This window comes from Leptonychotes weddellii, chromosome 1 (genome assembly GCF_054177405.1).
Source record: "Leptonychotes weddellii isolate Sample4059 chromosome 1, ASM5417740v2, whole genome shotgun sequence".
NCBI lineage: Eukaryota > Metazoa > Chordata > Mammalia > Carnivora > Phocidae > Leptonychotes > Leptonychotes weddellii.
This window is the reverse complement of record NC_138369.1, coordinates 170694501-170713957: the sequence shown is the minus strand read 5'-3', so window position 1 is coordinate 170713957 and position 19457 is coordinate 170694501. Positions and strand designations below refer to the sequence as shown.

At 35.0% G+C, this 19457-nt stretch overlaps 1 protein-coding gene across 1 annotated transcript in view; it reads left to right on the top strand.

Annotated features, from left to right (window-relative positions):
• TMPRSS15 (transmembrane serine protease 15) overlaps nt 1-19457 on the top strand; it is a 113658-nt gene that overhangs the window by 48403 nt on the left and 45798 nt on the right. Inside the window, exons 14-17 of the mRNA XM_081798898.1 lie at nt 2706-2841; nt 10158-10247; nt 11827-11952; nt 14544-14684. Coding sequence (XP_081655024.1) covers nt 2706-2841; nt 10158-10247; nt 11827-11952; nt 14544-14684 — 493 coding nt within the window. The remainder of the gene's footprint in view (nt 1-2705; nt 2842-10157; nt 10248-11826; nt 11953-14543; nt 14685-19457) is intronic.

Sequence of the window (19457 nt, the reverse complement as noted above, 5' to 3'; positions counted from 1 at the left end):
TGGACTCTGAGAAACAAATTGAGGGTTCTAGAGGGGAGGGGGATGGGAGGATGGGTTAGCCTGGTGATGGGTATTAAAGAGGGCACATTCTGCATGGAGCACTGGGTGTTATATGAAAAAAATGAATCATGGAACACTACATCAAAAACTAATGATGTAATGTATGGTGATTAACATAACATAATAAAATTAAATTTAAAAAAACAATACACTTATTGAGGGGCACCTGGGTGCCTCAGTCATTGAGCATCTGCCTTCAGCTGGGGTTGTGATCCCAGGGTCCTGGGATCAAGGCCCACATCAGGCTCCCTGTTCAGCAGGGAGCCTGCTTCTCCCCCTCCCTGTACCCCTCCACCCCTCTTGGGCTCTCTCTTGCTATCTTCTTCTCTCAAATACATAAATAAAATCCTTAAAAAAAAATAAAACCACTTATTGAGGAAAAATTTACTACATGAAAGTACTACTTATAATGATCCATAAGATCCAAAGAAACTTTGTGGGATATTACAGCTTTCTTCAGCAACTTTCTAGCACATGTCAATCATGTCTTCCTATGTCCCCTGCTCACCTAGGACTTCCAGCTTTTCACAAACACCACCTACATCAGCCCTGCACTTTTCTAAGGAACTGTCTTTTCCCATTAGAACATCCACACCCATCGGTATCCATCCTCCCTGCCCCACTTTGACTTAATCTATGTATTTCCTTTAGAAACAAATTCCATGAGCTGTATCATTGGGATGTCTCTGATCATTTATTTCACATTAAGGTGAATTAATTTTTCAGATAACAGCTTAATGTGTTCTCTTCCTAAGGGTGTTTGCAATTAAAATACAGGATAATACAGGCTAATAGTTCGACCAAATTAACAGTGTTTTAATCAGTTCATTTCAGACAAGAGAGTGTAACCTTCAGAAGGTATACATTTGGACAGACATAGTCATAGGGAAGGCTTTAGTTTTTCCCCATGACTTTGTGGAAGGAGGCAGAAAACAAGCACCTTCATCTACATTCTTTCCATCTTTCTTTCCTTCCTTCCCTTTTTCTTTCTTTTTTTTCTTCTGAGTCTATCTTTTTTTTTTTTTCTGTGAAGTTTTCTTCTCCAACTTTGTTTTCTGATAATTCAGGGAAGGATAAAGGAAAATGGAATATCAGGGGAACAAAGAAATGGCAGAGCAGAGAAATAAGTACAGTAGTCCCCCTTGTCCATAGGGTATATGTTCCAAGACCCCCATGGATACCATAGATACTACTGAACCCTATATATACCATGGGTTTTTTTTTCTATACATACATACATACCTATGGTAACATTTAATTTATTACTTAGGCTCAGTAAGAGATTGACAAGAATAATAATAAAATAGAACAATTATAATAATATACTGTAACAGAAGTTATGTGAATCTGGTCTCTCTCTCAAAATAACTCATTGTATTGTACTCACCCTTCTTATGATGATGTGAAATGACAAAATTCCCACGTGATGAGGTGAAGTGAGGTGAATGTTATAGGCACTGTGACATGGCCTTAGGCTACTACTGACGTTCTGACAATACCTGAAGAAGAATCGTCTGATTCAGAACCCAACTGACAGTGAGGATCTGAAATCGCAGAAAGTGAAACCTCAGATAATGGGGGACTACTATATTGCAGTGGCCAATCTGGCTCAACTCACTGAGCATTTTTTTTTTAAGCAATATAACTGGATCCACTTTTTCAAGGTTAGCTTATCAGGCAGAATGAGAGCATGGAGTTCTACAAATATTTGCACCTTGGCTTTGCCACTTTGTCATGAAATCTTAAGTCACTTCAGTTTCTTTGAAATTCAGCTTGCATGTAAATGAAAGGGAGAAAATAACCCTTATTTGGAATTGTGCCTAGCGTGAAGAAGGTGAAAAGAATGAACAAATGAGTGAATGGATGACTCTACAATAGAATTGAAAAAATTAAATGAGATAATGTGTACAATGTGCCTAGCAGAGCAATTAATGTATCATGGGTATTCTGTTTATGTCTTTCCTACACAAGAGAGGATCCAGGAAAGTCCAGCTAAAATACCCACTGTCCTTAAGAACCTAATAGGTTTCATCTGACCACTGAAACTTTCTTCCAAGTCTGGGTCTGTGCCCTCTAGGTATTACCCTCACACCGTATCCCACACCAGCTTCCTGGGTGAACTATGACCAGTACTAGCTGGCCTTGAATTATCATATTATACTCATATTTTCTCTTGTCCCTTTCTTTTCCCATTTAAATTATCTAGTAGGTGTGACTTCTCTTTAGGGCCCCTATGTTATAAGAAGGCAGACAGCTACCTGGATTTCTAAAATTGTTGAGGGAAGGAATCTGTGAGAAGATTGCTGTCCCTTGCCAGAAAATGTGGATGCATGACAGAGTACAATAGAGTATGACAAATCATGAGAGAGACAGAGACAGAGACATAGAGAAACTGTGGCAATATTGCCTAACTCAGAAGGAAGACACTAGTGAAAATTTAGATTAGTATGAACACATAAGTAGGGAGGTGGGCTCAGCAGAAGGATTATAAAAAGCAGGATCTATCAATATTTCACTATATAGAAATTTGCCCTCTTATATTTGGAGTTGGTAATACTGATGCCCCAGCAAATATTGGGCCACAAGAAGGATCAAATCAGGGAAGATTAGAGTAGAATGATTTCATATCTCTCTCTGAATTGCAGGTTGCTTTTAATGCTTTTAAAAACCAGATCCTGAGTGATGTAGCATTGGACGACATTAGCCTAACGTATGGGATTTGCAATGTGAGTCTTTATCCAGAACCAACTTTGGTCCCAACTCCTCCACCAGAACTTCCTAGTAAGTAACTATAACATGTATTTTACCAATTAAAGCATTAATATTTTCAAGTAGATGTTCTTTTGGCTTTTTAAATTATCTCAGCCTAATGTTATTTTTTCACTAAAAATTGAAGACTCCAAAATATAAATAAAATGGAAGCTAGCAAAATATTACGTTATACATACACTCACAAGGAAATCACTCAGTACTTTGTTATGCATCATATTTATAATAATTTTAGTATATTTTTATTTTTTTAAATAACAAAGGTGCTGACTTCCATTTTGTTTTCACTAGAATACAAACTAATGCTGCATTGGCCGTGTGGCAGGCGGACAGATATTTGGGAAGAAGCCTTAAGATTCTCATGGTTTTCTTAAAGAATGATGTTAAGATCAAAGAGGAGTTTTGTTAAACTTGAGATGCACCCAGCCTATTTTCAGAATAATTTAATAATAATTACTGGGCCTGGATTTTTGACTATACAGACCAAGATCACAAAATTTTTTTTTTATCCAGAAATGGTACCTTTGTAAGGCCCTGCAATGTGCTCCCTTCATGGAGCCACTAACGTGTTGCAGCTGAGCAGTGTCCAGGATTTCCCATGTCCTTTGGAGTCTTTTAACACAAAAGAACAAAATGGAGTCTGTATCTACCTGTGCTCTTAATTGAAATTGGAAACTGACATTTCAGAGGAAAAAGGGGCATTCCTACCCATCTTAAAATGTCAAAGAAGACAATAACTTCATACCATTTTCCAACTATGGGATTTGACAGGAAAAAAACCATATAATGATAAATTATATCAAACATATATTTTGCCTCTACTGGGATGTCTTCACTGCACTGTAGTTTTGATGTAAAAAAAATCCCTTTTATCTTTGGATTATGGCAGTTGGAAACTGATCTTGTTCTACAGCTTTGCTTATGTCCTACCTCATGGATGTTTTTGTTCTGCCATGGATCTGAGCCCCCAAACACAGCACTTTTTCCATTTTTCATTTCCTTCCAAGTGCACTTAAAACTCTTCCCATAATCACATCAGCAAATCAACGTGGAGAACATACCTAAATTTGACTTTACTTCTAAAACTATAAATTTTTCTGCTGTCAATCTTTAAGTTAAAAAAAAAAAGAAAGCAGACTTTTCAGATTTGGGTTTTTAACAATTCAAAAGCTCTAAAGATAAATGACTGGTGTTTGAGAATGGATAACAAGTGAGCTGCCATTAAGATGAGGATAGTAATTACATTGCCATACTGGTTCCATGCCAGTGCACTTACATATTGAATGTGCACTTACATTCTACCAAAAGGCTAGTTTACACGTAACGTCTTTTGTATATGTGCTGCCAAAGCGAGCACCACGTAACATCTTTTGTATTAACATGGTTAGATGTTTGTATGGGTTATACATAAATTCCTCAATATTTCAAACATTCATTCAAATTTTATAAATAGCTACTACGTACAAAGCACTGCACAAGAAATATAATATGTAGCAATAACCAATGCATGGAAAAAATAAATAAATATAATCCATGTAAAGAAATACTTAAGGCAATACATAATTATGTGCCCCTAAAAGTAGTAAATGAGAAAAGTAAGTGATAGACTTTTGAGAAGAAAGTATGAACTGGAGAAAGCTTTAAGGAAACATTAAGAGACAGTAGGACACTCATAAAATTGAAACAAAAGCAGAAAAGTAGCATGCTTTCTCACATATATTGGCCACAAAATTGAGGCAAAAAGTGAGTGTCATGACACCAAACTCTGGTTCTCATTCACCTTTGCTTCACCAGTGTCTGCTGCTTCCTAACATCACAGAAATAGATAATCAAAAAATATTAGTAGATATGAACTAAGTCTCTCTCTCTTTTTATGTTGGCTGTAATTTTCTTTTGGTGATAAAAACATTTTTGTCAAACAAAATTTTGTTACCAGAACTAAATTTTGGAAATGAAGGAAGGGATGGGATGGAGCAAAACCCAACATGAATGCAATAATTTGGGCCATCTGGCATTGTTTAAAAATAATTGCTTCACTTCATTTTGTGTGGGTGCCCCATACCGTACCTGTCGATCGTATAAAACATTCTCATGCAAAAAAAACATTAAGAAATAGTCTAATTACTAAAGTCATTACTGGTTTGATAAATAATTCCTATGGATACCAAATACTAGAAACATCTTGCTATTTTAACATTTCAATCATGTAAAACAATTTTCATAATCCTTTCTGCCAGTGTGTTCTTCTATTCATCAATAAGTGGTCAAGAAGCAAGATTTTCTAGTAGAAGTAACAGTTTCATAGGCTTGATATTTTTAAAATAACAATCTCACCATTATCTGAAATAGAAGATGTGAAATAACTTCTGTACATAATATCATACATACAAATAAAACTTTAATATAATTTCCCATATTAAAATTTGAACTATATAACCTATACAGTCCTCATGGCTATTCTAGTCAAAAAGGGGGAAAAAAATAACACTTCAATGTCAAGGAAGCATGATATCTCTACATATTTTAACAATAGGGAAATTATAACAGTAGAATAACCTATCTGATTTTAAAGTATAAACTTTAGAATTTGCCCAAAGCATATTTGTTCCAGTTTCCAAATGGCTCACTTCAGGGCAATATTTAGCACAGCAGAAAATGTTAATTACCATCAAACGCGTTCTGAACAATTTCATTCTAATGCCATTTGCAATTGGTTCAGTGAAATTCTTATTTGAGCAGAGCTTTTCTGGTTCCAGATCACTGATTTGTTTAAGCAGAAATAAAAGGAAACCATGGCTGACCGGCTAATAGCCTTTCTTTGGCTCTTACAGAGCATTTAAATAAGAAAATAATCCCAGACCAGTAGCTGACTAACAAAATCCCTCCCTTGTTCCTAGGGATTCACATTGTGCCTAGTTTGGGGAAATGTTAATTTCAGTTTTCATAACTATAGGGATTCTTCCATTCTGTGACTTCGATCACTTACTGCTGCATTAGCTCTACAGTTGTTGCCTTATGGCATTAACACAAATAATTTAAATGTGGGGATTGTATGGAGAACACTTTTAAAAAGTAAACATTCCATTTACACAAATATTATGTTAATTTGCAACACAATTTGGGTGATTGATGACAAGATACCTACTAAATAGAATAGGTATATATAAAAAGGAATCCACACTTCAGGCCCCTAACTTATTTCTGTGGCTGTTAAAAATATGTAAGAAAAAAAAATACAAACTATAGTTCTAGATATTTTAAGTCACTCTTTATTTCCACAATTTTTCTCTATTTGGCCATTATTTAGGCCATTTTCCATTTCCAAAGACAAAATCTATGTTAATTTGGAAAATTTCACAGACAGGACATTATATTTTGAGCTAAATAATCTAACTTTAGTTCTTCTTTTAGAAATGAATTAGTACCTATTTACTTGTCTTATATGATGGCTATATTCTTTCAGAGCTGCTTGCCTTATGTATCATTAGTGTGACTTGATATTTAAATCCCTAGAAAATTCCATTTTAAGTGCACTCATATGCTCTTTTGTCAGCATGTTTTTGTCTATTCCTTTTTGTTTTTATCTTTTTGCTTTAAAACTAATAGCCTGTTTTTTGGCTAGATTGCTATTCATTACAAATAAAATGTAGAGTATAAGGAATGAAAATTTGAACATCATTGTCATAAATTTAAGGTAAATATTAGTATCATGGCTGGTCACTAGAACCTGTGAATGGAACATAAATTTTGATAAACTGAACACAAAATTTTCATGGGATATTCCATTTTATACTACAACTTGAATTTTTAAAATGTTATCTGTAATAATGCTGATTTTAACAATATTCAAGCATCAATGAAAGATATTATTTCTCAAGGTACATCTATTGTTTTGCCACAAATACCTTTCATTTGAACCCTCTTATTGTAAGTGGGAGCTGGGCTCTTCTCTTTTGCACCTTACATTGACACATATCTCATGAACGTCAGAGGCTTAAGCATGGATTAAAAATGACATGCCTCAGAGAAAATATCTATCCTTGACAACCACTTTGCAAAATACTGCGTGCTATTTACATATTGTATGTAGTGAAAATCCCTGCTGGCATAGTAAGGAATTAATCAGAATACAAATCTTTGAGAGAACAGCTTCAAGAAAAAGAAAAATGAAAAAGTTTCACTACTCTAAGTGAATAGAGTTCCCAGGACCAGACAGACTATTTAACTCTCATTCTCTGGGTGGAGAGCGTTTATCTAATGATACAGTATGACTGTGGTACTCAGAAGTACATTTTATGTACTTTGGCCCCTCTATTAAGAAGCATATGCTATATCTCTACTAAAGCAACACCACCATTAAAATAATTTGTGTCTTCATATTTAGAATGGCTGAAAGTGCTTTTTCCAGTTCATTACCACCGTTTATATACAGAGCGTAACTGATATATCTTACCAGGCCAAGGATCAGAGATATCTTACTGGTCAGTTATTTGACATGAAATTATATCTGAGATTCATTTCAAAAAAGTAATTCTTAAGTATTTCAGAAGAATGAATTTTCTAAGACTCCTATTTAGTGGAGAAATGCTAAGTGAACTGTCTTGACAGGCTTAACAATTACATTTGACAACATTTTTGTCCTAGGTGTGTATTTATTAAAGTCCTACCTACTCATCTACATATAATATAACGTACTGTTGTGTTCAATTATGTGAAAATTCAGTACATTCTCCAAAATGTCAGCTATTTATTAGGAGAAGACAGTTTTGAGATTTTCCTATTCCTTGAAGAGAAAATAAGAATAATGGCTTAAAAATCAACAACAAAACGAAAACAAATCCACTGGCCACACTGGCCACATCTAAACTAGTGAAATAGAAGAACTGGTTTTCTCCAATCTGCAATGTGCAATGTTAGTTTTGCCCCTGCAGAGTTTTTATACTTCCCGGTTAATTTCCCAGAGATTTGAAGGGAGCAATTCATGACACTAAGAGTTACTAAAATTAAATGAATTGTGTGTAAGTGGGAGTTGGGAGTTGAGGGATTGTAGTAGATACTTCTTCAGAAATCTTTCCCAGGCAATTAGTCATGTAATCAAGGAGAGTATTGACCTCAGAGATAAGATCATACAGTTCTCTGGCCTTACCTTCACCCTTTCCAGTGGAGAACCTGCCCTTCGTCCCCCTTATCACTGTTTCTTTGGTTAAAATACCTTCTTTAGCACCCTATGTATAGGGCCTGCTGCCTTCTAAATCTATCCATCATTGTCTTTACTTGTTAGTACTTTCCATTTTGTTCCCTTCTGCTCTCCTTCTCTTTGTCTATACCTAACAAGAGTATGTCACATACCATCAAGTGGCACTTACTGAGACACAGTCTAAACCCTGTCTAGGGCTTACACCAGACGGTGGAAATGATGCAGAGTTTAATTAACCTAATAGGAAGACATATTGAGGGAAAAACTTGAGACGAACTCAATTGAAGTCTTGACTTTGACACTAAATGGATGTGCACAGCATTAGCAAGTAATTGAATGCCTCCAATGCTCATATTGTCTGTTTAAAATTGAAATAATAAAAGTAATTACCAAATCCACAAGTGTGTATTGAAAATCAGTACTGAATATGCCAGGGAATGTGTAGGCACTTTTCATAATTATGTCTAATTTTTTTATAACAACCTGAAAATCTCTAACATATATCTCTTTCCTATATGAGAAAACCAACTCTCAAAGACAAATAGTGAACTCAGAGTGACGACTTTAATCCACCAGCTCCAAAATATCTACCTTTTATACACCATGTCCTCTCCCCAGATGAGACGAGAGGTTTTTTTATTCTTGCTAAGTTCATCTGGGTCTGGACCAGTCTGCCCCGGAGACCGTGAGAGAGAGACCAGGCTCTACCACCTTACGGGACGAGACGGGACGGCAGCCCTACCGTTGAACCACAACAAATGCCTCTCTCTGTCCAATTATACACATGATGAAGCCCAAATTTAAGATGCTTATTACGGACAAATTTGGAAAAAGCACATGAATTGAAAAGATCTACATAAGTGAGGCAGAAGCCATGTAAAGAGGGACCCAAGAAGAGGGTATGACTGAAGGCATTGTTGTAGGTGTAGAGACATTTAATTCTCTCTCTTATAATCTGATTTCTGTCTTACTTGGAGTAAACAATTTCAGCATTATCTGCCTTTAAATAGAAAAATATATACTTATCTCAGTTCCCTATGTTCTTACAATTAGGTTACTTTTATTCTTTTGATTTTAAACATAACATGTCAATATAAATAAGAATAGAATTAGGATCCTTTAAGTAGTTGATGAGTTTTTATATAACTTTAGAATTTTTTCAAGTAAGCAGGAAGATAAATATACAATAGGTTAAAGATTTCATGAAGTTGGGGCGCCTGGGTGGCTCAGTCATTAAACGTCTGCCTTCGGCTCAGGTCATGATCCCAGAGTCCTGGGATCGAGCCCCGCATCGGGCTCCCTGCTCCGCAGGAAGTCTGCTTCTCCCTCTCCCACTCCCCCTGCTTGTGTTCCTGCTCTCACTATCTCTCTCTGTCAAAAAAAATAAAAATAAATAAATAAATAAATAAAAGGATTTCATGAAGTTAATCTGCCAACTTAAATCATCTTAGTTTTAACTAGAATTTTGTCTAATAAACTTTTTCCCAACCTGACTCCTGGACAATGTTAAATAACAGACCAGTCTTGAGCAATTATTTAGCAAGAGGAGTTTCAGTTTGTCTCCTTTTCTTAACAGTAAGACATCTCAGTATACAAGATGATGGAGCTCCCTCTCTACTGAAAAAAAAAGGGGGGGGGAGTAGAAAAACAAAAAGAGAAAAACATAAGAAAGCAGAATGAGTGATTTACTCACCCTTCTCATAAGAGAATGTCAAATATAAGATTTTTTCCATTATCAAGATTCATTATTTCTGTAGCAGGGACTTGGTACCTTATTTCATAAAGCCTATGTATAAAAGATGCTCAGCAAATTTATTCTTGCCCAAATAATTTTGGGAAATGCTGCATACGATTACACCTTCTTGGAGATTCAAAGAACTTAACAGTATTTAAGGTTTTGAGAAGTTCTTCTCAAAAAAGAAGTAAAGAGACCTGTTAACCGGCAGTTTTCCCTTACTTAAGTTGCAAGGTTTTCTTTTACACAAACTATAAATTCTATCTGTCAAAACCAGTATTCCAAGAAATATAATTGGGAATTTGCTGGCATATAATGTTATCTCTCATATTATCTCTCTGAAATAAGCATTGTGTTTCTAATGATTTTTCATTGTTTTCCTTTTCTCCTTTTCAGCGGACTGTGGAGGACCTTTTGAACTATGGGAGCCAAATACAACATTCACTTCCATGAATTTTCCAAACAGCTACCCTAATCAGGCTTTCTGTGAGTCATTTTCTCCCCAGGCCATGTAAAACAGATGTATATGTCAAGGCTAGATTCCCCCCTTTGACACAGCAAAGTGGATTATAAATCTGCCAAAACTGAGTACACCTACTGTCTAGGAGATTGCATAATATAACAACAGCAACTGTAATAATTACTAACTTATTTAGCATTTATTTCATGCTAGACACTGTGTTAGTGCTTATTATATTATTTCAGTTCAATTCTTACAATAATTCTTTGAAGCAGGTGCTATTATTATAATTCTCAAATTTAAAAATTGAACAAAACCAGAGTGTGAAAGTACCTTATTCCAGGTACTGCTCCCTTAATGACTCTTCTTGATTGTACGTACAATGTCTATACTATAGATAACAAGTTTGCAATTCCATAAAGTCAGCGGAAAGTATAAAAAGTAAAGGGTTAATTGTGACATCCACACCCTTTGTAAATAGAGATTAGTGTTAATAAATCCTGCAGCTAGAGTAATGTAGTTAGAGTCTCAGTATAAAAGATGAAATAGGGGCGCCTGTGTGGCTCAGTTAAGTGTCCGACTCTTGATTTTGACTCAGGTCATGATCACAGGGTCATGAGGTTGAGCCTCGTGTCAGGCTCCGCACTCAGTGGGGAGTCTGCTTGAGGATTCTCTCTCATATTCTCTCTACCCCTCCCCCTGCTTGCACACTCTCTCTCTCTTTCTCTCTCTAAAACAAATAAATAGATCTTTTTTAAAAAGATGAAATAATGAGGATTTACTAAAAAATCTTAAGTCTGAGAGAATAGTTTGATAAAACTGCACAGAGCCTATCTCTTGGTCAATATTCCTAACTGGAGGAACAGTACAGCCTAGAAATTGTGTTAAAAATGCCAATTCCCCAGCCCAGCCTACAAATATTCCACTTCAGTAGGTCTGGGAAACAGACTTGTTCCTCCCATGGCTGCACCTAAGATAGCAACCCAATCTAAATGGGGAAATCTACCAGTGAAAGAAATGCCCTAATGACAGTGAAAAATGTGTTGTTAGAAAATGTCAACTTTTCTTTCTTCAAATGACCCAGAGATAAGGAAGTAACACTTTCATAGGAGAATAGAACCACAATTCCAGGGACTTATCTGATCCAAAAAAATAAACAGCCATGAATCTCATTTGACTTGTATAGGGAACCAGAGATTACCATCTCTATTTCACATTGAAGACATCTTTTAAACATATCATTTGTACAACGTAATGATCTAAACATTCTGGAAGTCGGTGGGATATTAAAAGAACAATTTAAAGAAATTTATTAAATTTATTGATTTATTAAGTAAATATTTATTGGGCCCTTTATTTTTTAGGCACTGAAATGAGAAAAGAAGAAACAAACAAAACACAGTCTAGATGAAGATGTAGATAAGTTGTCAGGCTTTACAAATGCCCAAGCTATTGCAACAGTAAGGGAAAAGCCAGGATGCCATGGACGGACGTGAGAGTTCATATGAAAATTCAGAGAAATTTGAAATTCTCAAGAGAGCGAAGCTTTTGGGGGAAATCAAAAGAAGCGTGTTCTAAACTGCGTTGTCGTGTATTACTTTTAAGGTGTTTGGAATTTAAATGCACAAGAGGGAAAGAATATACAACTTCATTTCCAAGAATTCGACTTAGAAAATATTGCAGATGTAGTGGAAATCAGAGATGGTAGAGGAGACGATTCTTTGCTCTTAGGTAAGTCTGCAATTTAAATACTGTGAAAGTTGTATGGCTCAAGACATTGGATTGATGGAGAGAGCATTTCCCAATAACTGTAATCACTCTTTTACAACTAGCAAAATGAAATTACAACAACAGAATAACATGTCAAATTTTATGTGGAGCTTCCAAAATGAGAGTATTTGCAATAACAGAGTAATATTCTTCTTGAGCATTCTTTTTTTTTTTTTTAAAGATTTTATTTATTTATTTGACAGAGAGAGACACAGCGAGAGAGGGAACACAAGCAGGGGGAGTGGGGGAAGGAGAAGCAGGCTTCCCGCCAAGCAGGGAGCCCGATGTGGGACTCGATCCCAGGATCCTGGGATCATGACCTGAGCCAAAGGCAGACGCTTAACGACTGGGCCACCCAGGCGCCCCTTCTTGAGCATTCTTGGCAAACCAGAATTAATATTTTTGCGTGAATAGTTCCTTTTTTTTTAAGATTTTATTTATTTATTTGAGAGAGAGAATGAGATAGAGAGAGAGAGCATGGGGGGGGAGGGTCAGAGGGAGAAGCAGACTCCCTGCTGAGCAGGGAGCCCGATGTGGGACTCGATCCTGGGACTCCAGGATCATGACCTGAGCCAAAGGCAGGCGCTTAACCAACTGAGCCACCCAGGCGCCCCACGTGAATAGTTTCTACCAGCTATATTAATTTACTACAGTAAGTAAGCATTACACCTTGGAGACTAAGAGCTAAAAGACATATATTATTCAATTTAATATCAATTATGTGTACATCATATTTCCAAAAATAGCTATTAAATCCAGTTTTGTTTCACTTCAAACTAAAGGAACAAATTGTGTTTTTATGCAAAAATTTTTTATGATTTTTTATTTACATTTCATTATTACTCTGATTGTCTGTGTCTCTAGCACCAGCTGCTTCTATATAAGTATCTGAGAATGATTCAAATATTGACAAAAGTTGATTTTTCCCTATCTTTTACTGATTAATAGTTTTTTAAAAATAAACATGGGGGGAAAAGTGTACTATTCTAGAGGAAATTCTTGTATGTAGGTCATAAAATATATGGTAACATAATAAAAATCTATCAATCTAATGTAATAGCTAATATCCTATTTAACTACTACCAGTTTTTAAGACAGTGTCTCTTGATAAATAATACATTAAATTATGAAAATGCTTATAGGGTCAACTGAAGTGCATGAAACAACACACTTCACAAGTAAAACTGTTTTATCAAACTGTGCTTTGGACTCATATTAATCATTTCCTGCAAAATCTGGCCAGGTAGCTATGCAATCAGGATGCAATCTCATGAACGTGGCAACCAATGGTGGAAGACCAGAGGGAGCTTTCTATAGCAGTACAGGGACAGGGTGGGGGAGAGGGTTCCCAGTGATATAATCCATCACTGCTTACACAAGTTTCTTTAGCAAAATCCCGCAAAGTTCCGAAGCTCAGGCTTCCTAGAAGAGGATTTTGAGAGCCACCCACAGAAGACATCAACAATGAAAATCTCAGTGGGGCTGGGAGGCTAGTGCTAATAAGAACTGAGGAAATTCAAATTTGATTTTTATATACATAGTTATGAACACATTTTGAGTTGTTTTCCCATTTTTACTTTATATTGTCCTAATGAAAATTTCAGTGTTCTCATGATCTAAGAAGAATTCATTTTCATCATTTCACCTCTTAATATTTACATCAATCATTGAAAAGTAAATAAGAATTCCAGAGGATCTCAGAATCATAGTTTTGAAATTGTAGGCAAGAAGTTCTATACATAATCACTTTCAGGGATTCTAATATATAAAATATCTAATAATATGATGGGTGCCTAGGTGGCTCAGTCAGTTAAGCATCCAACTCTTGATTTGAGCTCAGGTCATGATCTCAAGGTTGTGAGATCGAGCCCTGCACTGGGCTCTGCATTGGACGTGGAGCCTGCTTAAGAGTCTCTCCCTCTACCCCTCCCCCGCTCCCTCTCTAAATGTGTGTGTGTGTGTTTGTGTAAGAACATATTTTCTAATTAGCCTAAGCCTTTATTGTGTAGTAGAGAATATTTCATTATTTATGAAACCCCCAAAGCCCAGGACTTAGTGGAAAACATTTTGAAAACCACCACTTAGGTTTATATTATCTATCTCTAATTAATCCAATGCTTCAGCTTAGGTTAATGATTCAACTCACAAAAAATATCAAATAAATTTGGACAAAAATTTACTAAGGGGAGCTATAATCTCCATTGTTTTATAAAGGTATCTAAAAGCAGTCATATAATCATTTTTTTTCTGGGAATAACATGAGCTTTGAAGAGTAGTGGTGCTAAGCCATTATGAGGAATTCATCATTAACTTACAGAGCCACAGAAACCTCAAACCATACTGGAAAAGATCAATAGAGAAGTTGGCTTTCCTAGAAGAAGCAGTGTCCAAAATCTAAAAGGAAGTACACAATTATGCAAGTGTGGTCACTTCCAGAGCAGCCATGCTGCATGTTGCATCCCTTTAGAGGATGGAACTGAAAGAACAGGTATATATTTTCCTTTAGATTCAAAGAACCATTTCAGTGATTATCTTGTTTTCATTTGGGACAGCTGTGTACACGGGGCCTGGCCCAGTGAAGGACGTGTTCTCAACCACCAGTAGAATGACTGTGCTTTTCATCACTGACAAGCTGTTGGCAAAAGGGGGATTTAAAGCAAACTTCACTACTGGCTACTACTTGGGGATTCCAGGTATGTGCACTTGGGATTACCCGTTGCATTGTAACTTTTGGAGCAGAACGATAAAAGCATATAGTATTTCAAAGCCTATTACAACTTCAGTGACTGCATTCGAATATTCTCATTCTTTGTCATCTTATCAGAGATTTTCTTCCCTCCTTTACATCTGTATAACCACTGGCCTAAGTCAGTTCAAAGCAGGAATCCATATCATTTTCAGCAGGTTTACTTGCTCTTCTATGGGGTGTAAAGTTGTCAATTTTGTTCACTTAAGAGGGCCATTTTAAATGTTAAAAAGCGGGTTACTTGGTGCTATGAAGAAGGAGGACGATATGTCAAGTTCCATTTGCCAAAAGCATTTTCAGAGAACAGCAGGGAGTCAGGAAAGTGAGCTGTTTGGATTCCAACAACATCCAATTAAAAAATTAACATCATTAATTTCTTAAAGACACCCAGTATAGAACTGCTGCCATGAAGGGTGAAGGAATTTGATGCTGGTACTCCTGGCATGAACAACCTTCTTACCCTATATTTTTTATTATACCATAACATAATCAGCAGGAAAAAAATTGCCTGCCTGCTCATCACGGATATATCTGTATCTCTATACATGTAGATAGAGGATATGATATAACTCTTTGCATTTGACAATCTACAGAGAATTTGTGATCACTTGGACAATGATTTTTCTTATACTACTGCCCCTCCCTTGGTTCTCTCTTGGTACAAATATGTCAGGAAGACAGAACACATGTCACTTCCTTTATCTGTCTTTCCTTTCCCTAGAAGACTGTGGTCAGTTTGTCCTCGACTAGAATATCTAGGAAAGTGGTAGGGTCAAAGCATTGATCTTCATCTGGCCTGTTACCTCATCTCAGATCCAGCTGTACAAATACCTGTTCCTCCACTCACAACTAGCCTATACTTTTGACTCTATCTCTCAAAGTTGTATGCTTTCCTTCCGCTTTACTGCAAAGTTGATCTGTATCTTGTCTAGCCTCTGGCCATGAAAATAAACCACAACAAGTATTATGCAACCTACTTAGGTAGAATTAAATGGTAGCCCAATCAGCTAACCTGCCCTTCTGGATTTCGTGATTAGTTTTAGAAACAGCTACTTGTGACTTCTAAGCAATAGTGACATGTATCAATCAAAATATTCAATTAGTGAAAGAAGCAAAAAAAATATTAAGAACTATGATCAATATATAGTATAAAAATAGGAATAAAGTCTTCAAGATCTACTGAAAATTAGATTTTATCTTAAAATACAGTACATAAAAAAGGAGAAAATATAGAAAATGGCATGATTTAAAATTATTTTTACTTTATAAATTAAAACTATTTATAAAATCATATTTATAATTATTTTTCAAAGGAGTAAAAAAATATAGTGACATGAAAGTAGCAGATGTTATATATTTATGTAACTATGTGTTTATAAATATATATATTTGTATGAATATATAATATACATATTTACTGTGTATATAGTTAGGAACTAACTTAGGAAAGAACATATCACTGCTTTGAGAAATATTAATCAAGACAATTTTAAGACTATCATTTTGTTTTGCTTTTGTTTGTTTTCAGTTTCAAGTTTTCATTTAAATTCCAGTTAACATACAGTGTAATATTAGTTTCAGGTGTACAATTCATTGATTCATCCCTTACATATAACACCCAGTGCTCATCACAAATGCCGCCCTTAATTCCCATCACCCATCTAGCCCATCTCCCACTCATCTCCCTCCGTCACCCCTCAGTTTGGTCTCTATCCCTAAGAGTCTCTATGTTTTTTTTCCCTCTCTCCCCTTTTCTCCCCCTCCCATATGTTCATCTGTTTTGTTTCTTAAATTCTGCATGAGTGAAATCATATGGTATTTGTTTTTGTCTGACTCACTTATTTCACTTCGCATAATATTCTCTAGCTCCATGCACATCATTGCAAATGGCAAGATTTCATTCTTTTTTATGGCTGAGTAATATTCCATTACACACACACACACACACACACACATATATATACACAAATACCACAACTTCTTTATCCATTCATCAGTCAATGGACATTTGTGCCTGATGTTTATAGAAGCCTTATCAACAATAGCCAAATTATGGAAAGAGACTATCATTTTTGAATCAAGCTACTGATTCTGTTTCTTGAAAATTTTGTTGCTACTGATTATACTATGATATCCATATTTGTCTGCCAATATTTTATTCCAGTTTTTTCTCTTTGTGGTGTACCTATTATTTTAATTTTAATTTCATTCAACATTTGATTTAACTTAAGTTAATCATTTCGTTTTCTGATGATACCTTTAAAATGTAGATCAATAATGGACATGGATGAGAAAAATCTGATATATAATATTTAGTTCTTCTAAGATAAAAAAGACTTTGGTTGTGTATTGTTGATAAAACCTAATTGGTTCTTACAGTTACATAGAAAGTAAGTGATATAATAAAGAATTTTAGTTGATAATAGAAGACACAAAATGGCTTCCCCATTATTTTTATACCTAATATTATGACTTTTAATTTTTTATTAAAAATTAATATTTAACTTTAGCTTCTAATACCTTGCTGAACACCTGCCCCCCAAAAATGATATTACAAATCAGTTGCCCCTGAAGATATTTGGAAAACCGTGGCCATTTTTAGGCAGAGGAATCTCCTGCTGAAACTCTACCACAACCAAATTATTCTTTCTGATTTGATTAGAGGTCTTTGTTAATGGCATAAAAGGCACAGTTTTTTGGTTGATAGCATACCTAGTCAAACACTCTGGCACCAAAATATCCACATTTCTACAAAAATTGCTGCACAAAAGCATGATCAAGAATGCAAAAACAATAGATAAAGAGATGGAAAAATGTGAGAATCTGCAATGGGCATGAAGGAAAAAAAACACCAAGCCACAATTTGAAAATAATAAGCATTCCCAAATGAAAAGAACCAGTCAAAACTAACAGTGAAAGGTATAAAGGGGGGAAGATTATATATATTTTCTGGATCTGATTAAATGCCTAAAAATCACAATGTCTTACTGCTGTCTATAAAAAATTAATAAGCAATAATCAGTGTTATAAAATTTCTTATTTAAATTTTTAAATTTTAAGAGGAAAATTTTTTGACGAATTCCTAAACAGAATAAATATAATAATTTTCCAAATGTGTTAAAAATCAGATCAGCTTTGGGGCACCTGGGTCACTCAGTAGGTTAAACATCTGACTCTTGTTTCTGATCAGGTCATGATCTCAGGATAATGGGATCCAGCCCGGTGTTGGGCTCCACACTTAGCAGGGAATCTGCTGGAGATTCTCTCTCTCCCTCCCCCCGCCTCTCTTAAATAAATAAATAAATCTTTAAAAAATCAGATCAGCTTTATATATTACTGATTTCATGATGAATACTTAAAGACAACATAGTGATATTTCTAAGATTTTTAGGAGAATTAAATGTATGGGCACCAATATCATCTATATGGCATCTGTCATCTATTATTTGAATTCAAAAGAATTAATTCTTCAAAGTATCTTAAAGTAGTGTAAGAAAATACCTAATACCTACCTGCTGGAAAAGAGGACTTCCCAAATTTTTTCCAAGAATGATGTCATGAAAAGGGCTTTTGAAAAAAGTATTATATATTTTTTTAAATCATTATATTGTACATCTGAAACTAATATAACAATCTATGTTAACTATACAGGAATTAAAATTAAAAAATTAAAAAACAATCTGAATTTTTTAAAAAAGGAGAAGAACTGAATAGTTTTTTTCCAAAAAAGATATAGAAATGACCAAAAATTACATGAAAAGATGCTCGACATCCCTCATCATCAGGGCAATGCAAATCCAAAACACAATGAGATATCAACTCATGCCTGTTAAAATGGCTATTGTTGAAAAGACAAGTAATAAATAACAAGTGTTGGTGAGGATGTGGGGTAAAGGGAACTCTTGTATACTATTGATCGGAAGGCAAACTGATACAACCACTATGGAAAACATTATGAAGGTTTCACAAAATTTAAAATTAGAACTACCATATAATCCAGCAATCCCACTTCTGGGTGTGAATCCAGAAGAAATGAAATCAGAATCTCGAAGAGATATCTGTACTTCCATGTTCATTGCAGTGTTATTTACGATAGCCAAGATATAGAAACAACTTCAATGACAATCTACAGATAAATGGATAAAGGTGATGTGGTATATTATAGTCAATGGAATACTATTCATCCATGAGAAAGAAGGAAATCCTGTCATTTGTGACAACATGGATAAATCTTGAGGCCATTAGGCTAAGGGAAATAAGTCAGAGGAAGACAAATACTACATAATATCACGTAGGTGGAATCTAAAAAAGCCGAACTCTTAGAAATGGAAAGAAAATACATACATACATACATACATACATAAATACATAAATAAATAAAAATAAGAAAAAAGTATATTCGTAAAGAAATGAAGATGAATTATAAAACCAACTGAACTAATGAGATAAAAAACTAACTCTAACTAGGCAAATGGATTTTTTTTCATAAATCCAAACAATTGGAATAATTATTGGTCATCCTACCATCTGCAAAAAAGAAACCATTTTGACACAAAATTTTAGAGAAATGTAGGTCTTTTTAAAAAAACTTAAATGAGAACAAAGGAAAGAGGTGGAAAGAATAGATCACAAAAAGGAATACAACAATAAATCTCTTCCAACAAGAATATTACAGTTTCTGGTTTTTAGTAGATTTTTATGAGATAAATACAACACCAAG